At 42.4% G+C, this 13,735-nt stretch overlaps 3 protein-coding genes across 5 annotated transcripts in view; 2 read left to right on the plus strand and 1 right to left on the minus strand.

The window, feature by feature from the left end:
• The window catches only part of large1 (LARGE xylosyl- and glucuronyltransferase 1), a 121,456-nt gene that overhangs the window by 42,465 nt on the left and 65,256 nt on the right, over positions 1-13,735 (minus strand). The gene's annotated exons all lie outside the window — the stretch shown is intronic.
• Positions 1,539-5,164, plus strand: LOC124851095 (tubulin beta chain-like). 2 transcript variants are annotated; one of them, XM_047338554.1, is made up of 8 exons: positions 1,539-1,656; positions 2,666-2,770; positions 2,940-3,048; positions 3,275-3,385; positions 3,639-3,883; positions 4,004-4,326; positions 4,412-4,756; positions 4,889-5,164. In XM_047338554.1, the coding sequence occupies exons 2-8, from the start codon at positions 2,714-2,716 to the stop codon at positions 5,034-5,036; spliced, it is 1,338 nt and encodes a 445-aa protein (XP_047194510.1). In that variant the 5' UTR covers positions 1,539-1,656; positions 2,666-2,713; the 3' UTR covers positions 5,037-5,164. The 2 variants fall into 2 exon arrangements, with proteins under 2 accessions (XP_047194510.1, XP_035002963.2); XM_035147072.2 differs by lacking the exon at positions 1,539-1,656 and adding an exon at positions 2,214-2,365.
• LOC118101375 (tubulin beta chain) lies at positions 8,041-11,622 on the plus strand. Of its 2 annotated transcripts, none has more exons than XM_047338551.1 (8): positions 8,041-8,170; positions 9,126-9,230; positions 9,400-9,508; positions 9,735-9,845; positions 10,067-10,311; positions 10,432-10,754; positions 10,840-11,184; positions 11,317-11,622. In XM_047338551.1, the coding sequence occupies exons 2-8, from the start codon at positions 9,174-9,176 to the stop codon at positions 11,462-11,464; spliced, it is 1,338 nt and encodes a 445-aa protein (XP_047194507.1). In that variant the 5' UTR covers positions 8,041-8,170; positions 9,126-9,173; the 3' UTR covers positions 11,465-11,622. The 2 variants fall into 2 exon arrangements, with proteins under 2 accessions (XP_047194507.1, XP_047194506.1); XM_047338550.1 differs by lacking the exon at positions 8,041-8,170 and adding an exon at positions 8,672-8,825.

A 13,735-nucleotide genomic window follows, 5' to 3' on the forward strand; every position in this document is an offset into this window, starting at 1 on the left:
CCACATCTCCACCCACACCAAATAAAACGTCGAATGAAAAAGCCCGGCAGCAAATTACTCTGGCTTCTTCATTTGAATATCAATCCCATAGGACAAAAACAAGTCCAAAATGGAGAGTGATCACGGCCGCACTAACAAAACACATCGCCAAAGACATGGCCCTGATTAGTGTTGTGGAAAAGCCAGGATTTAAAAATCTCATAAAGACACTTGACCCAAAGTACGATTTGACGGTCGCAAAATTTTTACATAGAAAGCGCTGCCAGAGTTGTACATTTCAGTAAGAGAATACGTGACCTACCAGCTAACAGATGTGACCCACAACTACGGATCTGTGGTCCAGCAGAACCTGTGAGCCTTATCTCAGGTTAACAGTACATTACATCGAAAACTGGGAGTTGAAAAGTTTGTGCCTCCAAACAAGCTTTTTTTCTTCATGATTATACAGGACAGCTTATTGCACAAGGGCTGCAAGATGCTCTCATGTCATTGGACTTTTCAGACACTCGACAAGTGTGCATCACCGCAGATAACGGGTGAATAGCTGTGGGCCTGAATAAGTGCGATTGGTGAGTATTTGTATCGGTTTGCCTCCCCCTGATGGGAAAATGATAATAACGTTTACTATCAACAACGGTAAACATAAATAAGACAAAATTTCATAATTTGTTAAATTCAATTAAAAACTGTGAGTGTATTTTTAATGATTGTTTAATACAGTTAAAAACTATATGAGAGCATTTCATGATTTTTGTGTCCGCATAATGCACGTATATAAAATATAAATATTAAGTATATAATATATGTCAAGCATATATTGCCAGAAAACTTCGTTTAAATAGGATCTAAAATCTGTCTAAGATCTGTAGAATATATATAAAAAGAATAATTAAAAAATATATTTTGAGAGTTAGGCTGAGTGACTGGATGTTGGATTTCTTTACAATGTGATTTTATAACATTTTAAATGTTTTTATTTTCAGAGAGAAGCATGAAATGCCCGTGCAGTTGCTGTTTGCAAGAAGATGGTGAACAGTTTCTCATTCAGTTGGAAGAGGAGGCCTGACCTGGCCACAGCGCAGAAGGAGCTAAATATCCCTGCCACCAGCTGATCAGTGAGTCTCCCACCGGGTGGGGATCCCGCCAGAAGATGATCGAGCGGGTGCTGGAGCAGGAGCGAGCCATTTCTCAGGTCTTGACCTCAGACAAAAAAACACGGCATTTCGTTCTAACCTGGTAAGACCTGGAATACCTCGAGTCAGTGCACAAGGCTCTAAAACCCCTCGTCGAATTCACTGATGGTCTATCGGGTGAGGACTACGTCACAGTGTCCTATGTCAAGCCTGTGCTTCATCTCTTTGTACATACTGTATATCTGTATATACAGTACTGTATTCTCTACAGAACACCTGCTATACATTTCACACAGCTGCTTTTGCTGTCTGAAATGAAGAAGGCTCATTTGATGACAGTATCTTCTATGAAGCATTTGATGACATAGCATGACATAGCATATTCTGTGTAGCATAGGCTCCTTTGATTACATAGGTGTCATCAAAGGGCATCAAAGGAGCTGTCTTCATTTAGGAGAGCTGGATTCCAGGACACACCACAACTCCAGAGACCAAGAGATCAAGACCAAGAACTGCCTAATAAGTATATACTGTTCTATTTCAAGTTTTATTTTGTTGATATAGCTATGGTTAGCTAGCTAGAAAATAATATGTCAAGAGTTGTTAGTATTGTACATGAATATCTTTATTTTGATACCGCAAATCATTATTTTCCTTTTTTCTTTCTTACTTTATGAACAAACATACATTTATACATATACATAGTATATAGTACATATAGTATATACAGTGTGTAACACCTGCCATACATTTCACATAGCTGCTTTTGCTGTATGAATAAAGAAGGCTCCTTTGATGACATAGCGTCTTCTATGTAGCATCTTCTATGTGGCATCGGCTCCTTTGATGACATAGCGTCTTCTATGTGAGTATCATCTATGTGGCATAGGCTCCTTTGATGACATAGCATCTTCTATGTGGCATAGGCTCCTTTGATGACATAGCATCTTCTATGTAGCATCTTCTATGGGGCATAGGCTCCTTTGATGACATAACGTCTTCTATGTAGCATCATCTACTGTATGTGGCAAAGGCTCCTTTGATGACAAAGCACCTTGTATGTGGTATAGGTTCCTTTGATGAAATAGATGTCATCCAAAGAGCCTTTTTCATTTAGGAGAGCTTGATTCTAAGACACACCTAAAACTCCAGCTTGATTCTCTGGAAAATAGTCCTGGTCATCAACATCAGAGATTTCAGACTCAGAATCAAGACAAAGAATTGTCTATTGAGTATATACTGTTTTATATCAAGTTTTATTTTAGGTAACGCTAGCTACAAATATATAATGTCAAGAGCTAGTTAGTATTGTACATATTTCTCTTTCTCACTAGTAATGGATAATAACATAACACTTACATGCATCAGATGTGCAAAAGCAGCTATGTGAAATGTATGGCAGGTGTTCCTTCGTGTATGACCCATACAGTATGGGTCATTTTTGACCCATGTGTGTAAAAGTGACCAATCACATTCCCTGTTTGAATTGAATGACAGTAACTTGCTCCAATTGGGTTCATCTGCATTCACAGAGGGGAAGAATCTTTCTGTCAGTCCGCAAGCATTTCATCTAGACCACAATGAGGGAGATACTGCATCTACAGGCTGGCCAGTGTGGCAACCAGATCGGAGCCAAGGTTTGAAAACAAGTCTTAAAAGTGTAACAGAGCAAATGTTAAATTCAGATCAGATTCAGGCTGCTGAATTAACTTACCTGGCGACAAAGCCTGTGTTAAGTTTGACTTGTTAGGACAGGTCGTGCTAGTTAGCCGGCTAATTTAACCCCTAAGATGTCTTCTCCTCTAGTTCTGGGAGGTGATAAGCGACGAACACGGCATCGACCCGTCTGGGACCTACCATGGAGACAACGACCTGCAGTTGGAGCGAATCAACGTCTACTACAACGAGGCGACAGGTTAGCGCCATTGTGCCAAAGCTTTTCCAGCTAGAGTTAGATCATCTAATTTCCACAGGAGTCAATGTTGCAAAGTTTACTTATAAACCACTGTTGCAAACATTTCAAGTCATTCTGTGCTTCTTTGTCTTGCGAAAAGGGAGCGATCTTTACCTATGTATTATTTTCTATTTCAGCATTGTGTAAATTGTCTGTGTATTCATATTATTGTACCCGTCATCACCAGGTGGGAAGTATGTGCCTCGTGCAGTGCTGTTGGACTTGGAGCCAGGAACACTGGACTCTGTGAGGTCTGGTGCTTTTGGCCAGATCTTTAGACCAGACAACTTTGTCTTTGGTGAGAATTTAAATGTAAAAATTAATTTGTCTTAAAACACGGCCTGACAAAATTGGCTTCATTTGATCTTTAAAACTAAAATTGAGGTGCTTTCCACATTTCTGCAAGAGTAAAGGAGCCAGTCATTTTCAAAATATGCATTGCTCATTGCAGTAAAAGGAGTTTTACTTCCAAATACAAGTCATATTGTAAATAGATCAGGAATGTTTTTCTATACAGCTGTGATACAGGTCTGTATTTGCATGTACCACAGGCCAGAGTGGAGCTGGTAATAACTGGGCTAAAGGCCACTATACTGAGGGAGCCGAGCTGGTGGACTCTGTCCTGGATGTGGTGAGAAAAGAGGCAGAGAGCTGTGACTGCCTCCAGGGCTTCCAGCTCACACACTCCCTGGGTGGAGGCACCGGCTCTGGCATGGGCACGCTGCTTATCAGCAAAATCCGAGAGGAGTATCCTGACCGCATCATGAACACTTTCAGCGTGGTCCCCTCACCCAAGGTACACTTCACTCATTAAAGTGTTATCAGATGTTTGTTGCTCTACCTGTTTCCTCTGTGCTTTAATGGTGTTCCTGCTTCTTCCCTTTGTCCCCTCTTTCCCTTCACTCTCCCTCTCCAGGTGTCAGACACAGTGGTGGAGCCCTACAATGCCACTCTGTCTGTCCACCAGCTGGTGGAGAACACAGATGAGACCTACTGCATTGATAATGAGGCCCTGTATGACATCTGCTTCCGTACACTGAAACTCACTACACCCACCTATGGTGACCTCAACCACCTTGTCTCAGCCACCATGAGCGGGGTGACCACCTGCCTGCGCTTTCCCGGCCAGCTCAATGCTGATCTGAGGAAACTGGCCGTCAACATGGTGCCCTTCCCCAGGCTGCACTTCTTCATGCCAGGCTTTGCCCCCCTGACCAGTCGGGGCAGCCAGCAGTACAGGTAGGGAGGCAGGATTCCGTATCAGACCAGGAAGTAGTATTTAAAAGTATTTTGACTCTGACTTGAATTATCTGTCTCTTTCCAGGGCACTGACAGTTCCTGAACTCACCCAGCAGATGTTTGACGCCAAAAACATGATGGCAGCTTGTGACCCACGCCACGGGCGCTACCTTACTGTCGCCGCCATCTTTCGGGGCCGCATGTCCATGAAGGAGGTGGACGAGCAGATGTTGAATGTGCAGAACAAGAACAGCAGCTACTTCGTGGAGTGGATCCCCAACAACGTCAAGACAGCCGTCTGTGACATCCCTCCCCGTGGCCTCAAGATGTCCTCCACTTTCATTGGCAACAGCACAGCCATTCAGGAGCTGTTCAAACGCATGTCAGAGCAGTTCACTGCCATGTTCCGCCGCAAGGCCTTCCTCCACTGGTGAGTGAAATAAGACTGATGTCATGACAGTGGGGAGAAGTTTGTGTTCTTGTGCTGACCTGTTATTACCCAGAATTCATACACTAACTTAATGCCCATCAGCAAGTATTTACTTTATGTCCATTGTTTCAGGTACACGGGCGAAGGTATGGACGAGATGGAGTTCACAGAGGCTGAGAGCAACATGAACGACCTGGTGTCTGAGTACCAGCAGTACCAGGACGCCACTGCTGAGGAAGAGGGCGAGGGTGAGGAGGAAGGTGAAGAGGATGTGGCCTAAACAACAGCCATGACCTGTTTCTTACTATGCACAAGTTTAGGGCTTGGAGACAACGATAAAACAATTCCGACAATTTATTCAAAATTAACTTTTAAAATGTTGACACTCTGTTTCTTTCATGTGTTGTGCTTCTTTGGACTTATTGTTTTAATAAAAATGGTTAACTTCACCTCTGTTATACACAAGTGTAGTCCTTGTCTAGTCCTTGTCTTATGTTATAATCCACAGACTCTTACCTGTTCACCAAGTCCTGTATCAGTTTGAGTCGATGTATAACAGCTCGGTCCATTCATTGCAGACACCTGCTGACTGCTCTGTCTGCTCGGTGGTGGTGTTGTGCAGTAATGTGAATGATCACCCTCTGGTTTGTTTCTTGTTTTTTTCCAGTTGCAAAACCTGGGTTTATGTTGAATTGTATTCATGAGTTTTGTTTGGTCCAAACGCCCCCTTCACATGAGTCTGACATAAATCCCTCCGCACTCTTGGACCTCTCAGACACATTGCATCAAAGACATTATTTAGAACAGGGGTCGGCAACCATTTTCTTGTTAATTATTGTGCCATAACAACATTTTTTAATATTAAGTTATATTATTGAACCACGTCAATATTTCCAACAGACATGCCATTTTATTCCATCCATATTGGCTATATATAGAACAACACTTTAAAAAAACATGTTTATCTCATTATGATTGCAATAATAAGTTTGTCATTAACCCCACCAACCACACTCATATTCAGATTTGCGAAAGCTTGCTTCAGTCGCATGGTTTTTGGCAGTGGCAAAGACTTGTGGCAAGAGTTGGCTTGCTTCTCATACCTGGACACTGCACGTTTGATTGATTCTCCCTTGTCTGCCTGATCTTTGAAACTTCTTTCGTGCTTTGTCTCAAAGTGGCACTTAACACCGGACGTTCGGCACACAACATTTTCAAAATATTACGTGCACACAGCACGGTCCTTATGAAAAACTAAGCCATAGTCTTCTGCCCATGAGGGTTGAAATGCCCGTACCTTCGTTTTTTTAGGTAGCGGGCTTGCCATCAACAATACACCTGAAAGGCTGCGCTTCACGGAGATTCCTGTGGGAAAATGTGAGCAGCGCCGGCTGGGAGGCTTCTTCTTCTTCTTATTTAATGGTGATTGGCATCCAGCCTGTGCCGCATTACTGGCACCTAGTGGCTGGGAGGTGTTAACATCAATCAAGCTAAATAATACAGGTTGCGTGACGGCAAAACCATTTCTTTAATAAGAAATCACCTGTGTGCCAAAGATTATCGCGCTGCGTGGCCACGGACGACTTGGTTCTGACGAAAAACAGCACTGGATCTTTCATTTGGCAGTGGTTCAGATTTCGCGAGTAAGACTTTGAACAAAACACTTCTCTGCAAAATATGCTGCCAAACCATTGCCACAAGAGGTAGCAGTACCACAAATTTGTTTCACCACCTGAAATGCCATCCACTACAAAAGAAGAATGCCTCAATCTTCGCATCTCCACATCTCCACCCACACCAAATAAAACGTCGAATGAAAAAGCCCGGCAGCAAATTACTCTGGCTTCTTCATTTGAATATCAATCCCATAGGACAAAAACAAGTCCAAAATGGAAAGTGATCACGGCCGCACTAACAAAACACATCGCCAAAGACATGGCCCTGATTAGTGTTGTGGAAAAGCCAGGATTTAAAAATCTCATAAAGACACTTGACCCAAAGTACGATTTGCCTGGTCGCAAAATTTTTACATAGAAAGCACTGCCAGAGTTGTACATTTCAGTAAGAGAATACGTGACCTACCAGCTAACAGATGTGACCCACAACTACGGATCTGTGGTCCAGCAGAACCTGTGAGCCTTATCTCAGGTTAACAGTACATTACATCGAAAACTGGGAGTTGAAAAGTTTGTGCCTCCAAACAAGCTTTTTTTCTTCATGATTATACAGGACAGCTTATTGCACAAGGGCTGCAAGATGCTCTCATGTCATTGGACTTTTCAGACACTCGACAAGTGTGCATCACCGCAGATAACGGGTGAATAGCTGTGGGCCTGAATAAGTGCGATTGGTGAGTATTTGTATCGGTTTGCCTCCCCCTGATGGGAAAATGATAATAACGTTTACTATCAACAACGGTAAACATAAATAAGACCAAATTTCATAATTTGTTACATTCAATTAAAAACTGTGAGTGTATTTTTAATGATTGTTTAATACAGTTAAAAACTATATGAGAGCATTTCATGATTTTTGTGTCCGCATAATGCACGTATATAAAATATAAATATTAAGTATATAATATATGTCAAGCATATATTGCCAGAAAACTTTGTTTAAATAGGATCTAAAATCTGTCTAAGATCTGTAGAATATATATAAAAAGAATAATTAAAAAATATATTTTGAGAGTTAGGCTGAGTGACTGGATGTTGGATTTCTTTACAACGTGATTTTATAACATTTTAAATGTTTTTTTATTTTCAGAGAGAAGCATGAAATGCCCGTGCAGTTGCTGTTTGCAAGAAGATTGTGAACAGTTTCTCATTCAGTTGGAAGAGGAGGCCGGACCTGGCCACAGCGCAGAAGGAGCTAAATATCCCTGCCACCAGCTGATCAGTGAGTCTCCCACCGGGTGGGGATCCCGCCAGAAGATGATCGAGCGGGTGCTGGAGCAGGAGCGAGCCATTTCTCAGGTCTTGACCTCAGACAAAAAAACACGGCATTTCGTTCTAACCTGGTAAGACCTGGAATACCTCGAGTCAGTGCACAAGGCTCTAAAACCCCTCGTCGAATTCACTGATGGTCTATCGGGTGAGGACTACGTCACAGTGTCCTATGTCAAGCCTGTGCTTCATCTCTTTGTATATACTGTATATCTGTATATACAGTACTGTATTCTCTACGAAACACCTGCTATACATTTCACACAGCTGCTTTTGCTGTCTGAAATGAAGAAGGCTCCTTTGATGACAGTATCTTCTATGCAGCATCTTCTATGTGGCATAGGCTCCTTTGATGACATAGGTGTCATCAAAGGGCATCAAAGGAGCCGTCTTCATTTAGGAGAGCTGGATTCCAGGACACACCACAACTCCAGAGACCAAGAGATCAAGACCAAGAACTGCCTAATAAGTATATACTGTTCTATTTCAAGTTTTATTTTGTTGATATAGCTATGGTTAGCTAGCTAGAAAATAATATGTCAAGAGTTGTTAGTATTGTACATGAATATCTTTATTTTGATACCGCAAATCATTATTTTCCTTTTTTCTTTCTTACTTTATGAACAAACATACATTTATACATATACATAGTATATAGTATATATAGTATATATAGTGTGTAACACCTGCCATACATTTCACATAGCTGCTTTTGCTGTATGAATAAAGAAGGCTCCTTTGATGACATAGCGTCTTCTATGTAGCATCATCTATGTGGCATAGGCTCCTATGATGACATAGCATCTTCTATGTGGCATCTTCTATGGGGCATTGGCTCATTTGATGACACAGCGTCTTCTATGTGGCATAGGCTCCTTTGATGACATAGCATCATCTATGTGGCAAAGGCTCCTTTGATGACAAAGCACCTTGTATGTGGTATAGGTTCCTTTGATGACATAGATGTCACCCTTATATAGATGTCATCCAAAGAGCCTTTTTCATTTAGGAGAGCTTGATTCTAAGACACACCTAAAACTCCAGCTTGATTCTCTGGAAAATAGTCCTGGTCATCAACATCAGAGATTTCAGACTCAGAATCAAGACAAAGAATTGTCTATTGAGTATATACTGTTTTATATCAAGTTTTATTTTAGGTAAAGCTGGCTACAAATATATAACGTAAAGAGCTAGTTAGTATTGTACATATTTCTCTTTCTCACTAGTAATGGATAATAACATAACACTTACATGCATCAGATGTGCAAAAGCAGCTATGTGAAATGTATGGCAGGTGTTCCTTCGTGTATGACCCATACAGTATGGGTCATTTTTGACCCATGTGTGTAAAAGTGACCAATCACATTCCCTGTTTGATTTGAATGACAGTAACTTGCTCCAATTGGGTTCATCTGCATTCACAGAGGGGAAGAATCTTTCTGTCAGTCCGCAAGCATTTCATCTAGACCACAATGAGGGAGATACTGCATCTACAGGCTGGCCAGTGTGGCAACCAGATCGGAGCCAAGGTTTGAAAACAAGTTTTAAAAGTGTAACAGAGCAAATGTTAAATTCAGATCAGATTCAGGCTGCTGAATTAACTTACCTGGCGACAAAGCCTGTGTTAAGTTTGACTTGCTAGGACAGGTCGTGCTAGTTAGCCGGCTAATTTAACCCCTAAGATGTCTTCTCCTCTAGTTCTGGGAGGTGATAAGCGACGAACACGGCATCGACCCGTCTGGGACCTACCATGGAGACAACGACCTGCAGTTGGAGCGAATCAACGTCTACTACAACGAGGCGACAGGTTAGCGCCATTGTGCCAAAGCTTTTCCAGCTAGAGTTAGATCATCTAATTTCCACAGGAGTCAATGTTGCAAAGTTTACTTATAAACCACTGTTGCAAACATTTCAAGTCACTCTGTGCTTCTTTGTCTTGCGAAAAGGGAGCGATCTTTACCTATGTATTATTTTCTATTTCAGCATTGTGTAAATTGTCTGTGTATTCATATTATTGTACCCGTCATCACCAGGTGGGAAGTATGTGCCTCGTGCAGTGCTGGTGGACTTGGAGCCAGGAACAATGGACTCTGTGAGGTCTGGTGCTTTTGGCCAGATCTTTAGACCAGACAACTTTGTCTTTGGTGAGAATTTAAATGTAAAAATCAATTTGTCTTAAAACACAGCCTGAAAAAATTGGCTTGATTTGATCTTTAAAACTAAAATTGATGTGCTTTCCACAATTCTGCATGAGTAAAGGAGCCAGTCATTTTCAAAATATGCATTGCTCATTGCAAGGAAAAGAAGTTTTACTTCCAAATACAAGTCATATTGTAAATAGATCAGGAATGTTTTTCTACCACAGGCCAGAGTGGAGCAGGTAATAACTGGGCTAAAGGCCACTACACTGAGGGAGCCGAGCTGGTGGACTCTGTCCTGGATGTGGTGAGAAAAGAGGCAGAGAGCTGTGACTGCCTCCAGGGCTTCCAGCTCACACACTCCCTGGGTGGAGGCACCGGCTCTGGCATGGGCACGCTGCTTATCAGCAAAATCCGAGAGGAGTATCCTGACCGCATCATGAACACTTTCAGCGTGGTCCCCTCACCCAAGGTACACTTCACTCATTAAAGTGTTATCAGATGTTTGTTGCTCTACCCGTTTCCTCTGTGCTTTAATGGTGTTCCTGCTTCTTCCCTTTGTCCCCTCTTTCCCTTCACTCTCCCTCTCCAGGTGTCAGACACAGTGGTGGAGCCCTACAATGCCACCCTGTCTGTCCACCAGCTGGTGGAGAACACAGATGAGACCTACTGCATTGATAATGAGGCCCTGTATGACATCTGCTTCCGTACACTGAAACTCACTACACCCACCTATGGTGACCTCAACCACCTTGTCTCAGCCACCATGAGCGGGGTGACCACCTGCCTGCGCTTTCCCGGCCAGCTCAATGCTGATCTGAGGAAACTGGCCGTCAACATGGTGCCCTTCCCCAGGCTGCACTTCTTCATGCCAGGCTTTGCCCCCCTGACCAGTCGGGGCAGCCAGCAGTACAGGTAGGGAGGCAGGATTCCGTATCAGACCAGGAAGTAGTATTTAAAAGTATTTTGACTCTGACTTGAATTATCTGTCTCTTTCCAGGGCACTGACAGTTCCTGAACTCACCCAGCAGATGTTTGACGCCAAAAACATGATGGCAGCTTGTGACCCACGCCACGGGCGCTACCTTACTGTCGCCGCCATCTTTCGGGGCCGCATGTCCATGAAGGAGGTGGACGAGCAGATGTTGAATGTGCAGAACAAGAACAGCAGCTACTTCGTGGAGTGGATCCCAAACAACGTCAAGACAGCCGTCTGTGACATCCCTCCCCGCGGCCTCAAGATGTCCTCCACTTTCATTGGCAACAGCACAGCCATTCAGGAGCTGTTCAAACGCATGTCAGAGCAGTTCACTGCCATGTTCCGCCGCAAGGCCTTCCTCCACTGGTGAGTGAAATAAGACTGATGTCATGACAGTGGGGAGAAGTTTGTGTTCTTGTGCTGACCTGTTATTACCCAAAATTCATACACTAACTTAATGCCCATCAGTAAGTATTTACTTTATGTCCATTGTTTCAGGTACACGGGCGAAGGTATGGACGAGATGGAGTTCACAGAGGCTGAGAGCAACATGAACGACCTGGTGTCTGAGTACCAGCAGTACCAGGACGCCACTGCTGAGGAAGAGGGCGAGGGTGAGGAGGAAGGTGAAGAGGATGTGGCCTAAACAACAGCCAAAACCTGTTTCTTACTATGCACAAGTTTAGGGCTTGGAGACAACGATAAAACAATTCCGACAATTTATTCAAAATTAACTTTTAAAATGTTGACACTCTGCCTGTTTCTTTCATGTTTTGTGCTTCTTTGGACTTATTGTTTTAATAAAAATGGTTAACATACACAAGTGTCAGGAAATTCTAGTCTTTGTCTTATGTTATAATCCACAGACTCTTACCTGTTCACCATGTCCTGTATCAGTTTGAGTCGATGTATAACAGCTCGGTCCATTCATTGCAGACACCTGCTGACTGCTCTGTCTGCTCGGTGGTGGTGTTGTGCAGTAATGTGAATGATCACCCTCTGTTTGTTTCTTGTTTTTTTCCAGTTGCAGAACCTGGGTTTATGTTGAATTGTATTCATGAGTTTTGTTTGGTCCAAACGCCCCCTTCACATGAGTCTGACATAAATCCCTCCGCACTCTTGGACCTCTCAGACACATTGCATCAAAGACATTATTTAGAACAGGGGTCGGCAACCATTTTCTTGTTAATTATTGTGCCATAACAACTTTTTTTTAATATTAAGTTATATTATTGAACCACGTCAATATTTCCAACAGACATGCCATTTTATTCCATCCATATTGGCTATACACTTTAAAAAAACATGTTTATCTCATTATGATTGCAATAATAAGTTTGTCATTAACCCCACCAACCACACTCATATTCAGATTTGCGAAAGCTTGCTTCAGTCGCATGGTTTTTGGCAGTGGCAAAGACTTTGAGAGAGTTGGTTTGCTTCTCATACCTGGACACTGCACGTTTGATTGATTCTCCCTCGTCTGCCTGATCTTTGAAACTTCTTTCGTGCTTTGTCTCAAAGTGGCGCTCAACACCGGACGTTCGGCACACAACATTTTCAAAACATTACGTGCACACAGCACGGTCCTTATGAAAAACTAAGCCATAGTCATCTGCGCATGAGGGTTGAAATGCCCGTACCTTCGTTTTTTTAGGTAGCGGGGTTGCCATCACCAATACACCTGAAAGGCTGCGCTTCACGGAGATTCCTGTGGGAAAATGTGAGCAGCGCCGGCTGGGAGGCTTCTTCTTCATCTTATTTAATGGCGATTGGCATCCAGCCTGTGCCGCATTACTGGCACCTAGTGGCTGGGAGGTGTTAACATCAGTCAAGCTAAATAATACAGGCTGCGTGACGGCAAAACCGTTGAACATTTCTTTAATAAGAAATCGCCTGTGTGCCAATGATTATGGCGTGCCTAAGGCTGACGCCTGGTTTAGAATATATTGAATTTATTTAGGCACAAATCGCAAATCTGCTCCAACATTCTTCAGTAGTTTTTATTCCAAGTGAAAAGTGACGTACAGTCCCGGCTTGTTCCCTCTTGCAGCAGACAAACAGCGGAATCCCACAATCATCACTAGTGGAGGGAGTTTGCTCAGTTGTCATGGTGATAGCTGAGATTTTTCATTTGACCTTAGCTTCAGATTTATATAAAGTTAACGAGCAGTAGTTGGTCCTCATTCATGACTACAGCTGAGGTGCTATTGTTTTTTCCTTTGGTTTTATACGGTCTTTTTTAAATAAATGGATTGGTGGATGTTTCATTCCAGATAGGCAAGACAAGGCAATTTTGTCACTAAAAAAAATGGTGACATCTACAGTGTAAATCACATTGAGATCAAATTCAAGTGTATTGTGAATGTGTTTTCAATTTGGCACAGACAATGTCCATATTAGGATTATTTAATATGGAAATACATCTTTTCTATTATTTCTTTCCTCCCCAGAAACTAAGGAGGGTAAATGAAACTTTTAAACGATATAAGCCAACCCAGTCAGGGTTGGAGTGCCACGCTGCCAGTAAAGTTAAGGAGTCAACCTTAAGTTGCCTCTAGCTCTCTCTGTGATAGTTTACTTGCCAGTATAGCTGGATACACTGCAGAGCTTCTGTCATTAACCTAGATTTATGGTGATTTAGTCAGACAATGTCAGGATTATTGAAAAAAAAAAGGATGTTATCTCTGCAGTACACCAACTTGGGAATGTCTGCATGCTGACTATCATGTAGGGCTTATGGGCAACAATTAAATAACTATTTTATACTTGTTAATTTGTCTTACAACAGAATATGTGTATATATATACAAGATCAAGTATAAATTGTTGGTTCAGCTGCAAAACTTTAGAAAAGATGCAACTTTAATTGCCTTCATGCTGCTGCTCCTACTCCTGACTGTGTTAGTGAGCAGACA

Source organism: Hippoglossus stenolepis, chromosome 22, assembly GCF_022539355.2.
Source record: "Hippoglossus stenolepis isolate QCI-W04-F060 chromosome 22, HSTE1.2, whole genome shotgun sequence".
NCBI classification, from domain to species: Eukaryota; Metazoa; Chordata; class Actinopteri; order Pleuronectiformes; family Pleuronectidae; genus Hippoglossus; species Hippoglossus stenolepis.

Bases quoted from the DNA above. Each gene is read 5' to 3' on its own strand.
- LOC124851095 (XM_047338554.1), top strand. From the start codon at position 2,714: ATGAGGGAGATACTGCATCTACAGGCTGGCCAGTGTGGCAACCAGATC. The intron at 3,386-3,638 runs GTGAGAATTTAA...CATGTACCACAG, and splicing joins ACCAGACAACTTTGTCTTTG to GCCAGAGTGGAGCTGGTAAT. The intron at 3,884-4,003 runs GTACACTTCACT...CTCCCTCTCCAG, and splicing joins GCGTGGTCCCCTCACCCAAG to GTGTCAGACACAGTGGTGGA.
- LOC118101375 (XM_047338551.1), top strand. From the start codon at position 9,174: ATGAGGGAGATACTGCATCTACAGGCTGGCCAGTGTGGCAACCAGATC. The intron at 9,231-9,399 runs GTTTGAAAACAA...CTTCTCCTCTAG, and splicing joins GCAACCAGATCGGAGCCAAG to TTCTGGGAGGTGATAAGCGA. The intron at 9,846-10,066 runs GTGAGAATTTAA...TTTCTACCACAG, and splicing joins ACCAGACAACTTTGTCTTTG to GCCAGAGTGGAGCAGGTAAT.